Below are 21,971 nucleotides of genomic sequence, written 5' to 3' on the forward strand. Positions count from 1 at the left end.
TAGCAGACTAAAGGACTTGCCTCTAAGCCACTCCATCCACTCTGCAGCACTGAGCTGCTACAGCGTGCAGAGCTTTGGAGGGCAGATGAGGCTCTGTGTGCGTCTGTGAGTGCGCACATGCGTCTGTTCTTGTGGGTGTATTCTTCTTTTTCTTCTGATGCAAAAATGATATTTCTTTTTTGTATATTTTATTTGCGTATTAAATTATCTGCAGTATTTTACTGCCTGTGCATTCCGTATGTGTGAAGCCTACAAATCATGGCATGAAATGGAAATTTATTTTTGCATTTTGCTAAGACCATCAGATACTCTTCAGTTTTTTTGTTTTTTTTTTGTTTTTTAACTTCATTTAACCAGGAAGGAAAGCTCACAGAAGGGCCCCGCCCAGGTTCAAACCCAGGACCCTCAGGCTGTGAGGCAACAGAGCTAACCACTAATTCAGAATTTGCTTTGTATGGGATTTCCATATGATGTGAATTGCATGTGAAGTGTGTGCTCAAATGTTTTATGTGTCCAGTTATTTTTGGAGGAAAATTAAAGTCGCAGTGTGGTCACCTCCAAAGCTTAAACCTTCCATCAGATGCTCCGTCTCTCTGCCTGAAAGCAAGCTGGAAAAGCAGCAGTCCGATTTTTTTAAGCAGAACTGCAGTTGGTGATTTTTGAGGCAGTTATTGTCACCGTGCCAAAAAAAAAAAAGAAGCATTTATTTTCACTTTATATTTAAATTTAAAGAAGAAAAAGAGAGAATAAAGTGACAAAACTCACATCTGAGAAGCTTTAATTAGCAAACGGAGCTCTAATGGAGGTTAAAAGTTACAAAATTAGCTCCCAATTAGGTTTCTGTCAGTTGAAGATGTAATTCATTCAAAAATCCTTTCAACTCCAGTCTTAAGTTATGCATATTATAGATATGTCTGGTTGTACAAATTACTTACATGGTCTCTTTATCTGACTCTGACACATACACTAGTCCTTCACTGACCTGAAACAGCCTAGGTGACATCTGCACTGGGAATACTCTGCACTGACCCACTTTGACTCCTTAATGCCCTTCCCTGTCATCCGGAGCTGTGCTGCATGTGAGCACACGTTTGTTTTAAACTTACATCTCAGCTATTAAAGTTTGCTTTTATAATGATACAAATTGATGCTTAAAACCAGCTTCGATGCCCTGACAGGATAGAGTCATTTCAAGAGTCAGCCTGTTGTGTTTTTCATCTGCTGGAGCTTTGTGCCAAGTTCCAAAGTTTAGTGGACATACCAGCATAAACACCTGCAATGGAATTCAATACAACTGTGATGATTTTAATGTGAATGTTTTGAAATTTATTTCTACATTAATTCTTCATAGCAGAGATTCAACAAGGTGCTGGAAGCATTCCTTAAAGATTTTGGTCCATATTCACATGATAGCATCACAGCTGCAGATTTCTCAGCTGCACATCCATGATGTAAACCTCCTGCTCTCAAAATTGCTCTGTTGGATTGAGATGTGGTGACTGTGGAGGCCATTTGAGTACAGTGAACTCACTGTCAGGTTCAAGAAACCAGTTTGAGATGATCTGGCCTTTGTGACCATTAGAAGATGGGTACACTGTGGTCGTAAAGGGATGGATATGTTCAGCAACAACACTCAGGTAGGCTGAGGTCTTTAAATGATGCTCAGTTGGTATTAAAGGGCCCAAAGTGTACCAAGAAAATATCCCAGTCCCTGGCTGCTATAGTCTACGTGCCAAAAGCCGCTCTCCGATGCGTTTGTCAGAATGTGAATGTTAGAAAGTACTTGGACTTAGAAAAAAGTGCTTGGGTGAATAAGGCATGTTGTATAAAGCACTTTGAGTGCTCGAGTAGAAAAGCGCTATATAAGAATCAGTCCATTTACCATTACACCACCAACAACAACCTGAACTCATGTTGTTTACACCAAATTCCAACCCTACCGTCTGAAATCAAGACTGGCATCAAATTTATCCATATAGCACATTTTAAAACAACAGAATTTGACTCAAAGTGTTTTCCAGGCACATTCAGTTGCATTCGAGTCTCCAAAAACCCAGTTATAAAACATAAAAACATAAACATAATAAGGTTCAATACCAAGCAAAACTCAAAATGATAAAAATGTGATTAATTAAATAGTAATAGAATGATATAAAACAACTTCAGTAAGACTAAAAAAAAAGTAAAAAAAAAAAAAAGGAATAAATATATAAGTAAATTCTAACAACAGTAAAAACACATTAAAGAGCAGTAAAAAAAAAAAAACCTTTACAGTGAACTTGACCAAACCACGAAGCACCGGACTCGACTAAAAGCAAATGAAAACAGGTCATATTTAGAGGTTGCCTTTAGATTTAGGCGAGAAGAGAGCGCTGAGAGAAGTTATTGGGACGATGACTTCAGTGACCTGGGGGCAAAATATGGAGTTAAAAGATCAGGTAATGTTTTTCCAGGCTTCTATTGTCCGATCTGGGGATCCTGTGTGAACTACAGCCTCAGTTTCCTGTTCTTAGCTGACAGGAGTGGCACCCCATGTGGTCTTCTGCTGCTGTAGCCCATCTGCTTCAAGATTCAGCATGCTGTGCATTCAAAGATACTCTTCTGCATACCTTGATTGTAATCAGCAGTTATTTGAGTCACTGCTGCCTTCCTATCAACTCAAAGCAGTTTAGTCATTCTCCCCTGACTTCTGGTATTGTCATGCAGAGAACTGCCACTCGCTGGATAGTTTCTCTTTTTCGGACCATTTCTCTGTAAACCCTAGAGATGGTTGTGGGTAAATTCCCAGCAGATCAACAGTTTCTAAAATACTCAGACCAGCCCATTTGGCACCAACAACCATGTCATGCTCACAGCCACTTAAATCACCTTTCTTCCCCATTCTGATGCTCTGTTTGAGCTTCAGTGGGTCATCTTGATCATGTTTACATGTCTAAATGTATTGAGTTGCTGCCGTGTCACTGGCTGATTAGATATCTGTGTAAAAAAGCAGATGAACAGGTGTACCTAACAAAGTGGCCAAAGAGAAGGTTTTGGTGCTGTATTGGACTGTAACAAATGCAGCATTTCTTATTATTTAGTTCTCATTTTGTGCATTCCTGAAGTCTAACTGTAGCTAACACAATCTACCACTAGAGGGCACCCCAGTGAGTTATTGCTACAGCTCTCAAAGGATGCCTAGCCCTGCCAACTTGCCTGGCCTTGACCATGCACTTGGGAAGCCATCATTTATTTTTGGAGCCCTAGGCTGCCTGGCTGCTGTGAGACTGGCAGAGGGTGAGGAGGTGGGAGGGTAAGGAGGGAGAGGAGATGCAAGGAGTGGGAGGGGAAACAGTGCAACTTACGCCAGCACCAGTGACACAAAAAGCATTGTCCTGATTTAATGGCTGTGAAGTCTTGCCTCCCCCTGGTCCAAGGAGCTGCCGATGCTTAATTAGGACGAACATTCATTCAAGCGCACACTCACAAACACACAACAAAATGCCGCGCATGCACACGCATACTGCGCACCTCAGCCCCAGCATTCGCCAGGCTTTCTGCTACCAGCCTGAAGCGAAGATGATTCAATCCAGCTCTGCCATCACGGAGATGAGTTATGAAGATAGACGGGAGTTTCTGTTGTATCGCGGCACCGCATACTCACTCTTCTTCCAGTATAGAGACCATAAAATTGTCACTAGGCTTTAATATGAAGAGTTAAACCTGTGATGAGTCATCAGGTGTAAAATCAAACAGCCCAGCGGTCTATGAATCATAAGTGTATTGGGAGTTGTAACATGACAGGGGTGGGGAAGGGGGGAGTGGGCAAAGAGCAGCAGGGGAGAATTCATCCTGAAATATGCTTTTTATGTGACCTGCAATAACACTGTCAGACCGAGGTGGTGACAGGTATGACTGACTAAATTGTTAATGCATTTATTGCATGCACGTTTTTCAAAGCTTCATCATCCACTGAGAGATGACTTAGTTTAATCACACAAATGTGCAGCATTTTATATACTCACGGAAGGACTTTGTATCTGCTAAATATATTCATTTCTAAGTTTGATCTCTCTTTAATTTTTAATGCGGCTTGTTTTGATTGAATGACCTTGTTCATCGCGTAGAATATTGATCGCCTTGTATTGATAATACGATCCTCTGAGCAGTGCATTGAGAAGACCGCATTAATATGTATGCATGTCATACAGGACTCAAATGAGCACATGTCCCATTTGTACAGGTTTCTGTTTTTTAAAAAGTGATCCTATTCATTCTCTGTGTTTAACAGGAAACTCTGGATAAATATTTTACTGTATCTTTACACAGAGAAATAAGAATACAATACAAACTCATGTGCAAGCCCCACACAAATATATGCCAAAGTGGGGGTTTTTTTCCAATGGATTTACATCCAGATGTATTAAAAATTCTCTTCTCCATTATCTGAAAATGCATATTTCTTAATTATTCATCGCAAGGCATTGAAGCACCCAGGTCTTTTAAATTTTTTATTTCTGCTCAGCTTCAAACAGGAGATCTTGTAAAGGGGACCCAGTTTTGGGGTGTGGGAATTGCTGCAGGGCGAAGCTGACAGGATTTTCAGTCTCGAGGCACCTCTTGCTTTTTCATTACAGCAAAGCAAAGGAACAAATCCAGGTCAATTAAAATAAGGAAGAAGAGGAAGACTCGAGTGGCTGGCTGGGAGTAAATCCATCACCGGGACCTGCCACAAGAGGGCACAAGGAGCTTGGGTAGCGCCTTCAAACCTTGGAGAGAAAAATTAAAAGCATCAAGAATCAAGCCAAAGGAGCTGGTCACAGATACAGATAGCCATAAAGCTTTAAAAGTTTATAGAAGCTTTTCCAAAATGGGAATATCACATCAGGTGTCACAATAAACAAAAGAAAAAATGATGTAAGAATATGTTTCAAGTTGCAATTTGCATGCACAGTTAAAAGCGCTGCCCCATCACTTTGGGCTCTTCATAAAAGTCTGTCAGATGTCTCCTCTTCCAGGCCTTACCTCTACATGTGCGGTCCCTATAAAAGCTGCTCCTTCATTTCTATTGGCGACTTCTGCTGGAGTGAGTCGGGGAGCGTCCCCTCTCCACTTTCAGTGACGGTCGTTAAAAACCCTGCAAGTGACACGCCCCCGTAAAAAGCATCAGTGGCTCACCCGCCGAGTGTCACATTGAATTTAATGGCCTCTTGTTCCTGCACTCTGCTGTACGGGAAGTCATATCGTGATGTGAAAGGTGTTTCCCCCCAAGTCTGTCTCTTAATATGTTGTGACGCAAATGTTCACATGCATTCTCCCTATATATGTCATGCACACACACACACACACACACACGGGTGGAGGAAAGACCTAACTCAGGTTCAGAAAAGTCTTTAATTGTGTTTATGACAGCGTTCCTCTGACTCTGATGCTGGCTGTGGTCCAGTATGCAAGCGTGTGTGTCTGTGTGTGTTCGTGCATTTTTGTGATAGATTAGGTAGCTTAATATGGGTTCTCATGTGTGTGATTGCAGCCTCCTTATGACCTCCCTGATGGCCAAAGTCAAAGATGGGCTGAAGTCATAACTCTTCTGTCGCGCTTTGCCCTTGAGCAATATCACAGGCAGTCTGAGTGCAGCAAGTCAAACCACAGAGCTTTCCTCCTTAGCGGTGGGCACACAAACTGAGACAACCAGCCATGTGCACAAAGGTGTTTCCAGCGTGACACACGATCAAACACTGCAAAAGTCGGCACACGTAGTGCCACAGAGTGAGAAAGGACGAAGCTGTCGGTTATGATGAGCAGATATTATGCTGAAATCTGTAACACGAAGTCAAATGAGTATTTTTAAAGCATATTTCCAGTTCATTACACGTTGAGTTATTTCTACTCGTGGTTATTAGCAGATGTTTTAACCAGAGCACGCTACAATATCACTACAGCACACACTGACAAAGGAAGAAACATGAGCGGTCAGGCCATCAGACCCAGAACAGTTTATCCTGACATTAAGTGCCCTAGAAATGCAGGTAATGACTCTCTCTCTCTCTCTCTTCAGAGTACAGGAACACTACGAGCATAACCAAAACCATTACAGCAAATCAAAGCTGCACCAGTATGGACTGTAAACCACAATGGATGTTTGCAGCAGACATTACAGATAGTATTTTTTTTTTAACCATTCGCCTTTGTTTTCTTTTCCAAACAAATTTGGCTAAACTTCTTTTTTTTGGCAGTCAGCTGGAGTATAGACAGAAATATGCCTTTTAAGCCAATACAGCACAAACAAGTCAAACATTCACTCTCCTCTTTCTTATGTTTTTTGTTTTAAGTACATGTACGTGTCTGTCAGGCAACTCTTTGAAATAAAAGGCAGCTCTTCCAGGCTGAATAGCAAAAGTTAAGACTAACCCGGTGAGACAGAATAAGACCAAATAAGCACCCCAAAAGCTTTTGGACTGCAGTATTTGAGGGCCAAAGGTTCATGTCTCAACTTATGACTGCCGTGCAAACATTTCCACTTCCTCAACATTTCATCCAGTGACACACCAGCCGCCTGTGGCTGTTAGTCTGAGAGGAAACAACAACAAAAGACTCTTGCATTACCATTATTACCATTTTGGGTGCTTGCCAGCAACGCTCCGGATTACCTTGCATGGCAGACAAATTGGCAATCGGAACACCAGTGTAATGGAGGCTAATTGCCTGAGTGCGGGGTTAGTTTGTATTTCATGCAAATCTCATGTGCATAATAGTGAGACTTGGCTGACAAACAGGACAGGCAAGAGCCATTCTGAAGCACAACGTAATTGAAACTGGCTCTTTGACACGGGCCATTTACCTCATATTCACTAATTATTGCTCACAAGCACTGATGAGCTCATCCTTACATTTACTATTTTGTGAGACAAGGTCCCAAGACAGCCATTGATGCAATAACTTTTGTGCGACCTAAAATTACATGCTACCAAGTATTAGAAACAATGGGTTTTTCCTGCAGTGTGATTTGCTTCGTTCCCAAGTGGAATAAAATGAGAAATACTTTTCGGTATCTTTTATCAGAGAAAAAAAGATCATGTCAAGACAGTTCAGCCTCTTTATACTGGCGAAGGCACGACAAAGTTCATTAAGACAGACGACAGAACACAAAACTAACAAAACTGTTTTTTGCCTGTCGACGTGAATGGTGATGATGCACTTTGTATTCACATCCATCCAGCTTATTGAGCTGTAAGTGGGTCAGGTCATGGTCAGCGCTACAGTATGATTAACATGTAAGTGAGTGGGTTTCCAAAATAGACCCTACTGTTGCGGGACAGCTGCAGAGCCTTTTGTGGCCAAGGTTCAAGGACTCACATGGACCGTGTTACTGTATCATTCAAGACGTTTCCTGCCTTATTCTTAATAAAGCTTTTACTGTTCACAGCGCCCTGCGCAACACATGCAGCACAGAGCGACTCCTACGTGAGAGCCAAAGAGCTGCGCTCTAGCCTCCTGAAGAGCACCTAGTTACACTCGGCTAACTTTGCCATCTGCATCAAGCTGTTTTAGGAGAACATAAATCACAGAAGCCCCTGTCCATGCTGGAAATAGAATTTTTCCAGTTAAGAAGGTCAAGGGTCACGTTTCTGGCCAAGGCTGACTGTCCTCTGGGCTAAATAAAGAGCCTAGGGGTTGGAGAGCATCATGGGCTTGCACAGGCCCTCACACTCAATTAGGATCAAAACAGCCATCAAATTTGGACATGGATGTAGGTTCCTGATAGACAAGGAAGTAACGTCCACCCTTTTTTGCTGATAGTCTGGAAGAATGTATTACTGCAGTGGATTTAAAATGAAGCAATTAAAACACGATTCACTTAACAAAACAATTTGAATGAACCATTTAGAAATTACAGCCATTTTTGCAAAGTCCCTGCATTTGTAGAGGCTCAAATGTTATTGTGAAAACTAACATAGTTATAAATATGAGGAATATTATTGATTATTGAACACAAGCCTTTGCAGTCAGTGACCACCTGGAGTGTGGAACCAATGGACATCTCAAAATGATGAGTTCCCTCCCTTGAGATGATGCTCTGCCAGGCCTTTACTATGCTTTATATATGTGGGTCTTTCTGCCTTCAGTTTTGTCTTCAGTAAGTGAAAAGCCAATTTCCATTTCTTTGCCTTAAGAAGATCTTTGGTTGATTCCATGGTATCCTATTAGTTTTGCAGCATTTGATTGAAGCTGAGCAGAACAAATAGCTGTATAGAGTCACATAATCAATAAACGCCAGAGACCCGGTTCCACTGCCGCTATGCATGCATATACCATTACACCATCTTTGACAGATGATGCTGTAAGATCTGGAACATGAGGCCTTCTTTCATTCTGATAGACCATCTTAATTTAGCTGGCCAAAGAATATTGGCCAGCTATGTCTAGTTCTACTAGACATTTTTTTGTATCTAGCAATGTCTAATCAGGCCTTTCTGCTCTTTAGTTGCTTGTGGTTGTACATCACTTGATCACTGATTGGTTACTTCAAGGTTTGTGAAAATGAAGGAAGAAATGACTGTAATTTCTTAACGGTTAACACAATGTTTCATGAATTCCCATGAATTAAAGCCCCAAGTGTACACTTCACTCACATCCTACCTGCTTCGCTGTGGTGGTATAGAGAGGCAAAATGATAAAAATCATGTTTCTCTTTACTGATTCATGAACTATTCAGCTAACATGCAGCTAATATTTAGCGTATTAATCAGATGAACGTATTTAAACTTGGTCAGCCGCTGTCATGCTTTTTTCCAGTGTTTGTTTATTCTGCACTTACCAAATGGCACCTCTGACCCAGCCTGCGAAATGTGAGAGCGGAGCTACTGAGTGCGAGGTCAGCGTCATCATTTACATCCTAAACACATGACAGGCTGTCAGGCAGAGGTCAAAGGAGGTCAAGTTTGTATCCTAATACAATGTGAGGAGGGCGGTCTCTTTACATGTGCAAAAACAAATAGCTGCTCGCATCTGTGCGTGCAGGCAGTGGACGTAGTGATAGTTTAATGTGTAAGAAGGGCCGCCTTTGTTTAACCTACTGCATATTTTTGGGATATTTTTCTTTTTTAGCGTACTACACTCTTCATTAACCCTGGCAAAATCATTCATATGAAAAGATCCACACTGAATAGATTTGCATAGAAGACAGAATTTAGTCATGGTCAACATGGATGCATGGCACTGCTGAACATTATAAGAAAAATAAGATTTTCAGGTTGTCCTTGTCATCCTTTGATCCCTTGTGAAAAGGCTAGACAGTCACGCTGCAGTGATCAGTCAGGGTCAAAGTCATACTCCACTTTCCCTCCCTCCTCTCATGTTGTCTCCACTGTAGTTTTGTAGCTCTGGCAGCTGGTGGTGCTGTAAGACTTGAGTCTCCCCCGGCTTTCTCTCCTACATAACAAGGCTGTCACCTATTCTACTCTCCTTTGTCCTCTCCCCTCCATCACTCACCTCCACACGTCAACAGTGAGCCACTGCAGCATCCTCCGTCAGCCCGCTATGATCGGGGACCAGTGCGCTATGCAAAGTAAGCTGGACAGGAGAATAAAGCATCTTCAAATAAAATGTAAAATAAAAGGAGGTTGATTTTTTTTCTTGGTATTCAGTGATCTAAAAGAAAACAGTGTGGGTTTGGAAAGGGTTTAAAGGACTGAAATCACTGCTCAGTTGTTGACACACACATGCACATGCAAGGTGAAAAAGAACTTGTATCAATTCAAGTGTTTAAAAAAAAGAAAAAAAAAAAGCTCACAGTCTGAGAGCATGATGTCTGCCACCGGGTCATTTGTGTGAATGGTATTAATTGGGTTCCCTGTGAGGCCACACGGCCAGCGGCTCAGTTATGATTCCAGTGGGTAAATATTTGCCTGTACTAACCCTCGCCAAGTGCCATAATGATTCTTTGTGTGTTGCACTGTGTGCCGTGCGTTTGTGTGTATATATATCACTCAGTGCCTATGTCCGCCCGTGTGTTTGTGTGTCTGTGTTGCAGCGCAATCTCCCTCCAACATTCCCCCTCTACAGCTGCAGCTCGGCAGAGTTTGATCAATAACGCGTCCTTCATTCTCAAGTCAGGCCTGACCTTGGCAGCCTTTTGTCTCCTTCCAGGGGCCAGAGTGCGCATGTACAGGTTGGAAAACAAGGCTCTCAAAAATCCATCCTTGGAAGGAAAAGACCCCCCCCCCACCAAATACCTCCATGCTACAGCATTCTCATTAAGGAACTAATGAATCATATATTTATAGCATTCTTATCTTAGCGTAATGAGGTGATGCCACTTTTGAACTCATTTGCTAAATTACCACAGGCCGCACAGAAATGGAATAAACTTCCAATTCCTTGCATGTGGTACCGCATTGATTTTCACAGGGCAAACACACCAGAGCCAATCCAAACCTGACTGAACAAATAACACCTATACAGTCACAGATGATAAAAGGTAGGCCGTTCGCTCGGAGACATTTAAAAGCACTACAACGTGGAAGGCTGCAGCAGTAAGGCAGTCAGAGTTGATCTGACAGATCTGTTTACATGCTAATGCAGCCTGACATAGCCTGCAGGTGGCACCATTTATAGATTAGTCCTGCAGTCTTTGTACTCTTTGTTAGTCAGTGATACATATTTGCATGCCATATTTTTTTCACAGGTAGGTATTCAGTCCGCGGTGGTGCATTACATGAGCAACAAGTGTATTTTGCACACATTGGTGCAGTTAGACGCTCAGTGATTTACTGTTGTGGATACCAGCAAAGCTCAGATTTCAGGGGGTGGTAGTGGAGCACAAAGCAATCAAGTATAATGTCATATTGAGCTAAACCTTTGTGATCAATTTGAAACCCAAACAGCTAGAGATAGAAGCTAAATGAGAATCAAAACAGGAGCTTTTGTTTGTGAATTCTTGTTTTGAACCATTTTATTTGGAATTATAAAACAGCCGATTGTCAGATTATGTGTAATGATGAGCGCATTTGTACATGAGCCATTCAGTAATGGGTTTCTGCAGGCCAGTCGCATCAAGATCAATTACAAAATTAGCACATTAGGACTGACAAATTACAAAATTATGTTCTAATCCTTTTGAAGCCTTCTGGGAAAAACAGTGGTAGATTTGGACGTCTCCGCTTGCTCCGGGGATAAACTGTGAGTGAGTGCTTTCACTAAAAGAAAAAAAGAACAAACATCACTCGTCTCCCACTGTCAGACTTCCCCATGAGGAAAGGGAGCTCTGAAAGACACTGCTTAAGATTTAAATGCCAATAATTAAAATCATGAAGGATGTATGGACATAATCAGCTATAAATTGCTTTAATCCTTGTTGGTAAATAGAAGACATTCACCAGTATAGCAGAGACTTCATCTGTTGATTCACATCAATTTTGCGCTGGCTAAATGTTCAAAGATAGTGTGAAGAAAAGCCCGACTTTAAAAACAGTTCAGTTCATTATTACAATGAAGATGTGTTTCCATGGCACCATTGGGGGGGTCTCTGCAAATTATTCTAGTTTAAAATTTTGTTACATTGAATGTTATCTGCAAAGAAAAAAAAAAAATCTGGCACCCTCTAACAGGTTTTGACAGAGCCAAAAGAAATTCACCAGCTTTCTTAACTGGGTTATTTTCAGTCAGCAAACTGCTCGTTTATAATAAATGATTATTTTCCTGGTAAAAAAAATAAAAACTTAGATTAGACTTCATGTTTTCCAGTAAATGAAAAAAAAAAAAAAAGAGCTGTCATTGTTTTCCTTGTGATAAAAAACACAAATGTGTAAATAATGTTGAACAAGTCAGACATAAATCCAAACTCAGAATTTATTCACTTATTCCACTTTTACAAAACAAATGCTCATCAGGCTTTACAGAACCAAAAACCTATAACAGTCATCTTCTGAAACAATAATAAACAAATAAAATGAAAATAAAATGATCTTCACTAGACCTTCCTCTTCTGCGTGCTGATGTACAGAACTGTAAGATGGAGAGAGGGAAAATAGGAAAAAATATAGTTAAGTTTGCATTTATACAGATATGATCATGCATTAAATAAAAATTCTGAAATTCTTATTTGACAGATAACAGTCTCAGTGAGGCCAACATAATCACAGTCAGATTACTATAAAATAAAACTGGACCGATGTAAGATTTTTTTAAGACCGATACCATTATCTGGTGACATAAATTCATATATTGTGAAACGGCCAATATTTTTAATTTTTTTTCTCCAGACATGAAATTCAAAAAGCCTTGCTTAACATTTGTAATGTGTGGTTATTTATTTACTCGTTTACACCCTGCCTGACTCTGCTCAGCTGGGCCCCATTCCAGGAAGCATGTTCAACCAACTCTGAGTTTATTTTTAAACTCAGAGTTGATCAACTTTGAGATCGGCAACTCTGAGTTCCCCTTTAAAGAACAGCTGATCAGGGTTAAGTTCAATCAACTCTGAGTATGTTCACCCTGAGTTAAGCGTGTGCGTAAGGGAAAAACGCCATCAGCAATGGAGCTCAGATACCAGGATTCACCATGGCAACAGGTAAATAAAGTGAAGAGCCTCCATTTTAACCCAGAGGACCGAAGAATATGAACACGTGTCAGTGCTACTCATGATTTTTATCTTTAAAAACAGGAGGGAGGAAGAGTAATTTTAATCAGCTTGGTCCACTCTGTCATCATAGACAGAATAAAAGTTTAATTTAAAAAAAAAAAATTTGAATTTATTTTATACTGTCTGCTGCCGTTATTTATGCAACTTGAACTTTCATTAGATGAAGCTGGAATCCTAATTTTACATTTGATTTTTTAAATCTAATTATTCCCCTTCAACCTGACAGGAAAAAATGCAGGAGACAGAAAGTGAGGATAAAAATCTGGAGAAATCAGAGTTTACTGACGGATCTGTGAGATTAGTTACCCAGACAGTAACAGCCCCGGGGACAGAGCTGTCCTCGGGTCAGCTTTTTATGAAATAAAAACAGTTTTTGCTGTCATTCATGCATTTTTTGAATAATTTAGTAAAAATGTCATTATTGTAGCAACCTCACATTTTAAATGGAGAATTTCATTATTTCTGCCACTACTGGATAAAACTGCTTCACGAGATTTACAGAAAAACTGCTTTAATATTCCCCAGTTTAACCATTTCTAATCGGATGTAATCTCAGCTTCACTGATAGTTGACGGCCCTCTGACAATCATAGAGATGTATTACTGAGTTACTGTTAATAGGGTTCAATAGGTTCACATATAACTAAAAAAATGCAGGGCAGCTTTCCAAGTATTTAATGAAGTTTTATCAATAAAGGCAAACATGTTATAAGAAATGTCTCAGCTTTATAGATTTAAAATATTTAAGTTCAGTTTGGGGAGGATGAGCCATATTAAATAATGAGCACAGATTGTGTCGGGACAAATTAAGCCATTATGAATGGATCCAGACAGAAGGAGCCAGGAAATGACTGGAGCCTGAACTGAATCTGGACCTGGACCTTATCTGGTCTGAATCCACGATGCCTGTCCATTTTGGATCCCTCCTGCTGTGCAAGTGGACTTGGATGCGGTTTGCTGATCTGTTATGGAGTCCATGACCCCTTCCGGCGGATCCGGTTCTGGATTGGCCCGCTGACTGATTTAGGTGATTTTCAGCAGAAAATATGCTGAGATTGATAATCTGAATTTCAGACACCATAACTTTCAAAATGTTGACAGTATTTAAGTCACTTTAAGTACATTTAGCTCAGTTTTCAACTCTTAAAATCATTTCTCCAATATCCAGACATTTTTCCATCAGTGTGACTGTCTACAACACGACAGATGATTAATCATTGATTAGTGTTTTCTGCGCCTGAAGCTTAATACAGACCATTTTGATTTAAACAGTGATTGCTACAGTAATGTATATTTCACAGGAACTGACAAACAGCTACATTACTGTTCACAGAGTCACAAAGTTAGAAAGATGGAGACTACAGATTTTATTCTGACCTGATAATTATATTATCTGTGACACAGCCACTGTCTCCGTCCTTACAGACTATTCACAAGTGACTATAAAAGTGATCACGTTATAACATCTGAGATTTTAGTGCTTGTAAAAGTGTAAAATTAATTTGCTCCTCTGACCGCAACTTTATGAATGAGGAAATGAATCGAGTGTCAGACAGGTGGTTCAGGTGCAGCAGGAGGGGAGGAGTCAGAGAGGAACTCAGTTTGTTGAAGAAAACCTGCCAGCAAGCAGGTTAAGTTCAGAGTCTGTTACCGTGGCAACTGACTCAGAGTTGAAATGAACTCTTTTTGGAACAGAAAACTCAAGTTTCCCTCATCTCAGGGCAACAAACTCAGAGTTGTTGGCTAAACCTGCTTTCTGTAATAGGGCCCTGGTGATGGGTGTCGATGGTGCTCGGTGGGGCTGGATAAACTACGTCAACACTCGTAACATTATTGAAGAGTGCTTCTCTCGTCTCGTCTTTATACTTTTTAAATGTTCATTTAAAAGCCATTATAAATGCTGATACCAATAGATCTGCACATAGCTAATATCGGCTGATTATTATCGGCCCGCTGGGCTCTACTGCGAAAGATCAAAAATGTTGGCAATTTAACACTGGAGGAATAAAAATATATATTATATGAATAGCTACTGTGCCCCACAGAACAGTCATAATGTGCTGCCCCAAATACAGAACTTATTCCAGAGTCAGAAAGGAAAATAAATAAAATAAATAATCCAGCAACAAGAAAACGTGCTGCTACTGATGACTGAGTAAATTCTGTGCCAAACACTGACCCACTGAAGCATGCATCTGCCACTTCAGTGTCACACATTAAAGTCATTATTATTTTTTTTTTTTTTTTTGCTGGTTACATTTTGTACATGTGTATGGCTGCAAGTTTTACTGAAAATCCAGCAGGTAGTAGTTACTTTTATTTAAATCTACATTCATCAGTCTGTTCTATTTTGACTAAAATAGCACTATTTGCAGCCTGAAACACCAGCCTGCATGACTCACATTCAAGATCGAATCACACAATAGATACAACATGCCTGGTGTCTGGAAAACGCAGACGGAGTGATGTAGATGCAGACAATACAGTTCAAAAAACCAAATGTTCTGACTGCTGCGGTGAATACAGAATGTATTAAACTAGCTCTGCTAACAAGAGCCTCACACTGAGTTGATACTCGTGAGTCCTCATATTAAAAAAGGCACTCCAGTGATTAAACATGAACTCTATCTCAGGACAGAGTTAACTGAATGCCTCTGTACAAAACCATTACTGTGCACAGCAATTTAAGTTCTCTCCAGACTGTCTATGCTGATTAATACAGAGAAGAGTCATATAAAGACTCATAACAATACAGCAAGTAACACAAGAAAATGCAATAACCAACTGACAATGACTGAAAAAGGGCAGTGCCCAAGTGCTGTGTTAACAATGTGTTGTTTTAACAATTAGTGAGTTTAAAATATCTTAATAAATCAGCTACGGCATCAGCTAACAGTTACTGTCATTAAGCGCATATCTGATTCTTATCATATAATGATGTACTTAGAAAAGTCTGGTTTAATTTGTTTAATTTCAAGACCTATTTAATTTTAGTGGGATTTTTTTTAATCTTCTTACCAATTATCACCATTTATATAACCCTCGCAGTACTTTCAAGAAGGTGAGAGAGCTTTACGGCAGTAGGGGAAAACACTGGTGTAAATAATGAAATAAATGGCTGAGTTCAGTTTCACAGTTTCAGGGTTCTAGCATTGTTCACGGCTGACTGCCACAGCTTATGGGGCACTTAAATCATCCTTATTTTCTTATGAGTAAAAATGACGTTGAATTTACAAAAAGAGTTGTTACACAGAACATATCTAAAAGGTTATGACACCATAATGAACCTAGTTGTTGCTGTTCACAATATCTGCCCTGACTTAGACTGAATTAATTAGCAAGCACTGAATAGAGTCGTTATCCGACAGAACACAGCTTCCCTTCTCGGAAAGAACAAAATCCTACAGACCAGGTTCCTTTACTGGGTCAGCCACCTACTCTGCAATCTTTTCAGATCGCACTTTAACCTGAACTCCTCACCTCTGCTTGTCATATTATCTGCACCTATCAACAGTCAGACACAGTTAGGTTTCTGACATTAGGAAAAAAAAAACATTTTTGATGGCCTCAAATATATAAAAACACCCACACTTATTTTTGTACTTAAGAAAAAGATTTACACAACTCTGATTACATCTTGTGTCTTTGTCAGGTTAGTTACTTAAGCTACTGCCTTAAGTTTAGCACATAAATGCCATTAGGACCATTATATATTTGAAAGGTCTTACAAAAGACTTCTACTGCCTCAAGCTTTAATAGCAAAAGTGTATATAAAGCAGGCAATCTTACCATTGTTTCCTCTTAGAAAGGCATCTCCATATTTGTTCTTAAGCTGCCCGTTAACATACTCCTCTGTCTGCTCTATGGCAATGTTCATGTAGCCATCTAAACAGGCCAGGACACCTGCGGGTAGACAAACACAGTGTTTTCGTTAAAAGCCAGCATTTAGAGATCTGCATTAAAGGAAACAAGTGGCTAGGCTGTGACCTACCTCTATAATCCACCCCAGAGTTCAGTTTGACCACAACAGGTCTGCCAATGATCTGTTTCAGAAAGTCACTCGGAGTCTGCTTCCTCAGGCTCATTTTGATCGTGATCTGAAAGATGAACAGCAGACGTTATAGTCGCGGTTTATTTCATGGAGCTAAGTTAGCACAGCACCAGCTAACAGTGAAAGGATTTCCAAACGCAGACAACTAGGCTAGCTGCTAATTAGCTAGTGTAGCTAACCCGCTAACGCGCTGTTAGTCCGTGACTGTTTGCGCGGCAAGCAATTCACCGTCTTTGTAAGAACCCTGTATACATTTTCTGCGTGCCAACAGCACAGGGAGAAGCACTTGAATTTTTATCTGTAAAAACAATATGTTTGTTAGCGTTTCACTCACCAGACGGACGTTTTCCAGACGACTCTATTTAGCACGGACGTCAGATTGACCAATCACAGGCGTGCTCTCTACGGAAAGCGGCTGAGGACAAAAAAAATCTTAATTGATTGGCCACATGGTACTAATCAGATATCAAAGCGGCTACAACGTAAGGCGCAATTCTCTGAGAAAAGTATTTGCTCCCTTCATGATTTATTTTTCCTTATTTTCTTAGATATTTGTCACTTTTCAGATCATCAAACAAATTTAATATTAAACAAAGATAACCTGAGTAAATACAAAATGCAGTTTTTAAATTATGATTTCATTTATTAGGGGATAAAAGCCATCCAGCCCTATGTGAAAAAGAAATTGCCCCTTGTGAAATCATGAATTAACTGTGATTGACCACAATTTCTGGAAAGCTGAGCTCAATTTCACCAGTCACACACAGGCCCGTCGACTGCCAGACCTGTTGAATCAAGAAATCACTTAAATAGAACCTGTCTGACAAAGTGAAGTAAGCTAAAAGATTTCAAAAAGCAACACATCGTGCCACAATATAAAAAAACGAAACAAACAAACAAAAACCTACTCAAGAACAGCTAAGAAACAAAGTCAATGACATCTATCAGTCTGAAAAGGTTTACAAAGCCATTTCTAAGGCTTTGGGACTCCAGTGAACTACAGTGAGAGTCACTATCCACAAATGGAGAAAACTTGGAACAGTGTGCAAGAGTTTATGATTCAACAATAAGAAAGAAACTGGACAAAAATGGCATCCATGGGAGAGCTCAAAGCCGAAAACCACTGCTGACCAAAAAGAACCCAAAGGCTTGTGTCATATTTGCCAGAAAAACATCTTGAAGATCCCAGAGACCTTTGGGTAAATATTCTGTGGACTGACGAGACAAAAGTTTAATGTTTTGGAAGATTTGAGTCTCGTTATATCTGGTGTAAAAATAAAACAGCATTTCAGAAAAAGAACATCATACCAGCAGTCAAACATTGTGGTGATAGTGTGATGGTCTGGGGCTACTTTGCTGCTTCAGGACCTGGACGACTGGCCGTAATTGATGGAACCGTGAACTCTTCTCTCTACCAGAAAGTCCTGAAGAAACTGTCCAGACATCAGTTTGTGTCCTGAAATTCAAGCAAACTTCAGTTATGCAACAGGGCAGTAATCCAAAACACAGCACCAAGCCCACCTCTGAATGGCTAAAAAAAGAAAATTAATAAAGGCTTTGGCATGGCCCAGTCAAAGTCTGGATCGAGATGAAAACAATTCAGTTATCAGGTTTACTTCTTCACACAGGGCCAGGTAGGTTTGGATAGCTTTTTCTCTTAAGAAATAAAGTCATCAAATCTGCATTTTGTATTTACTCGGGTCATCTTTGTCTAATATTAAAATTTGTTTGACTCGAAACATTTAAGTGTTGCAAATATGTACAAAAAAAAGAAGAAATCAGAAAGGGGGCAAATACTTTATCACAGGTCTCAGAGCATGCAATACTTTATGTGTCTAAGACTTTCACGACACCGGAGCCCTGTGTTTATCATTGTTTTATGCTGAAGGCCATGTTTCTACCTAACGGTTGATTAGCATAATTTTAAAAGAAATATGACTTTTATTCCAAAATATTATTATATGCTGTCTGGTCTTTGCTACTTTGATAAACCCTTCGTCTGGTTCCACAAATATTTGGATGCTATAAAATACAAATGAGAACAGAATGCAATAATTTGCAAATCATTTAAAGCCTATAATTAAAATTAACACAAAGGCAACACATCAGATGCTAAACTGAAAAGATAACACGAGCGGGTAGATGGGTATAAAAGGAGCATCCCAGAGAAGTTGAGTGTGTAAACAATTTTTGGTCTTTATCATCAAGTACATACTAAAAATTAACCAATCGAAGAATCGAGAGAAATCTCCATATGCAAAGATTAGGCCAAAACCCGTGCTGAAGGACCATGATCTTTGGGCCCTAACCCTAACCCTAACCCTAAAACACTGCCATGCAAAGAAAAGACATTGTTAGTTCAAAAGCCAAGATCTGTAATGGTATGGAGTGCATTAGTGCACGTGGCCTGTAAAGAGCGCAGAAGGATAAATACACGTTTTTGGGGAACATATGCTGCTATCCAAATTATGTGTTTTTCAGGGAAGGCATTGTTTATTCCACTGAGAAGATGCCACAACATATTCTGCATATTCAGCATAACAAGTAAAGTAAAGGTGTCTCAGTGCTAAACAGTCCTTCCTGCAGTCCAGTTCTGTGGGTGTGGATCACAGCGAAACAAAGAAACACAGCTTAGGAGATCCCGAACAGCTGAAATCAAATATCAAGCAAGAACAAAGGAGGATTTTGTGTTCTAAATTCTTAATTTTACAAAGGTTGTGTTGTAAAACGCAAAGGTGATGTAACACAGTGGTAAATATGCTTCTGTCCTAATATTAGTGAAATTGTGCTGAATCTCACATTAGATTTTGACACTGTTTTCCTGCATTATGTTTGCAAATTCTGAAAACTCACATTTAAAATCAAAGTGCGTTACAATAAAAATAAAAGGCATGGCTTTTGTATCGTTGTTTGGCATGCATGATACTGAAACTGAATATTTGCAGGGTTTGGATTGTTTAACAAACATTTTTTCTGTAATTCAATTATGTTTGATATCGGTATAAACTCAGTATCAGTATAAAATACTGATATCAACACAAAAAAAATACTGATATCAAGGTCTACACTTGTCATACTGACAAAGTATAATTTCCACATCTAATAAAATCTAAATTTGCAGCGGGCTGATATTTCTTATTTGTAAGCTTTTTTGCTCATTGTAATCTCTTTAACATAAATCTTTGCAAGAAGTCATAGAAACTCACGTTGTTGTTGGTACTTTCACATTAAAATAAGTTTATCGACACACATCCTTAAATCAGTGTGGAATTTCACTTGTTTTGCAACAAGTAACATGAGCTGCAAAAATAAATAAAATGCATAATAGCTTCAGTGCAATTGTTTATTTTTATGGATAATTAAAAGGAAGCATCCTCAAATCTTTTCATTATTTATTTATTTATTTTTTATTATGCTATTGGTAAACTGTGTTGTGAAGGATAAGAGAAAGTCTGCCATCTGATAAAAACTCTGGTTGTTGGGTGCATGACCCAAACACTGCACAGCCTGGGAGGTACATGAAAAATGGTGTAGGGGGGGAAATAGGGATGAAATGGTGAGGTGAAAGATAGAAGAGGATAGAGGGCACGGGGATGTGCCAGTACGTGTTAGCAGAGACAGAGAGGTTGAGAGAAAAGGAGAGAGCGAGGGAGAGAGACAGAGAGAGAGAGGGGGATTGTGAGAGGTGGAATCATAAAGTACTTCTTGTGTGTCTAGACAGGTTGCTTGTTAGCAGGGCATGGCTAGCCCTGTGGAGGCTAGAGGTTAATTTGGTATCTGCTGCTGTGTTAAACTAAGGTCAGTACTACAAGTCCTTAAGTCATAAACAAGAGTGGTTAAGAGCCATGTATACACCTAGGCACTGGTTAATGAATATTCAATGAAGATATTTTTTCCCTTCGTCCCTTGTTTCCTTTGTCGTTGCTCGCTTTGTAGAAAATTTTTGGAAAGAGAAAAAAAAACCCAGTTCGTCTCCATGGCCTTCAAAAATGCCCTCTGTGCACTCACATTTAGTTGTCCTTTGTTATCCTATAGTTGTAACAGAGAATGGCTTTTTTTCTTTTTGAAATGTGGCGCACTGATTATTCACTTCCATTCGTGAATGCACCGAATCTAAATACTCATGATTTTATTGCTTAATACAATAAAAACCAACGATCTAATAATAATGGTGTAATATTTTTTCCCTCCAAGTCGTGAAGTTTGTGGATAAAACAAAACTTAAACTTATGACCAAACCCGTGTCCTTGTCGGCATTTAATGCAGGTGTTTTCATATGCGGATTTGTTTCTTGGCAGAAATATAATAACAAATGATGCTTGAAGTGAGCTTTCACGGGCATATCAGTTCATCTGCAGGCTCATATATAGAGTTTCTGGCCTGTAACCAGAAGAAAATCCACCAATGATGGTTAATAAGTCAGCTGAAATAGGGGTTAATTGTGAACACTGACACTGTGGTCTGAATTTGTGGTTAACATGGCAGTGATGGGCAGACATTCTGCTGCCTGTACATTACTTCAAATTAAAGTGTGCAGGAGTACATGTCTAAAAAGCCAAGTCTTTTTTTAACATATGCTGTAACAGCAGATTTAAAACACACATACACATACAAATACAAAAGCACTGACAGGCTTTGTTTTTTCTTTTAATTTCCTTGTTTTTGCTTTTAGTCAGCACATGTTCTCAGGTAGCAGATTTTCCTTTTAGGTGTCAAATTGTTTCAAGTGGTCTGAATGTTTGTTTTTTTTTCTCACTATGTCCTATTGATGAGCAGAAGAAAGTGGATGGATGGATGGATGTTCTAATTTTGTATTAATGGCATTTTATCTAAGTTTTTTTCTTTTTTGCTGCATTAAACATGAATTTAAAGCTGCTGTCCTCACCTTGTATGTGGTGACAAACCCACATATAATTATTGTGCAGTTTCCATTTAGCATTGCAGAGCGTTTCTTTCTGTCTTTCAGCTGATTGTTTTGGTTATGTTTTCCACATCTTTATTGCTTTATTTCAATCCTGCAGCTGCCGTGATCAGTATTGCAGCAAATTACTCCATAACAAATTGTGTGCTTGGATGCATCTATATACGAGCAGATTACAGGTAATGGTTACTGGCCCTTTTTGATCATTGGAAAATAAGCGGGCATTTATATTTATTTATCTGTTACTTAGGCTAAATGTTCAAAAAATTGAAGTGAATTGAAATGAAGTGATAAGAAAATGTAAAACACATCAGTTACTTATAAACAAGAGACTTCTTTGTTTCCCACAAAGAAGGGGAAAAAAATTACCAACAAAAC

At 39.5% G+C, this 21,971-nt stretch overlaps 1 protein-coding gene across 1 annotated transcript; it reads right to left on the minus strand.

Annotated features, from left to right (window-relative positions):
• Positions 1–11,811: 11,811 nt before the first annotated feature.
• On the minus strand, positions 11,812–17,148 carry lsm6 (LSM6 homolog, U6 small nuclear RNA and mRNA degradation associated). The gene is made up of 4 exons (XM_030736201.1): positions 17,007–17,148; positions 16,613–16,718; positions 16,411–16,524; positions 11,812–11,985 (listed from the first exon to the last, which is right to left on the minus strand). Exons 2-4 carry the CDS (start codon positions 16,704–16,706, stop codon positions 11,951–11,953), a joined length of 243 nt encoding a protein of 80 aa, XP_030592061.1. The 5' UTR covers positions 16,707–16,718; positions 17,007–17,148; the 3' UTR covers positions 11,812–11,950.
• Between the last annotated feature and the right edge of the window lie 4,823 nt (positions 17,149–21,971).

The sequence above is a fragment of the Archocentrus centrarchus genome, chromosome 1, assembly GCF_007364275.1.
Source record: "Archocentrus centrarchus isolate MPI-CPG fArcCen1 chromosome 1, fArcCen1, whole genome shotgun sequence".
NCBI classification, from domain to species: Eukaryota; Metazoa; Chordata; class Actinopteri; order Cichliformes; family Cichlidae; genus Archocentrus; species Archocentrus centrarchus.

What these genes read in the sequence shown, in the direction of transcription:
- lsm6 (XM_030736201.1), bottom strand. Translation starts at nt 16,706, where the DNA reads ATGAGCCTGAGGAAGCAGACTCCGAGTGACTTTCTGAAACAGATCATT. An exon ending in CTCTGGGGTGGATTATAGAG is followed by an intron (nt 16,525 to 16,612) that starts GTAGGTCACAGC and finishes GTCTACCCGCAG; the next exon opens with GTGTCCTGGCCTGTTTAGAT. An exon ending in CTTTCTAAGAGGAAACAATG is followed by an intron (nt 11,986 to 16,410) that starts GTAAGATTGCCT and finishes TCCATCTTACAG; the next exon opens with TTCTGTACATCAGCACGCAG.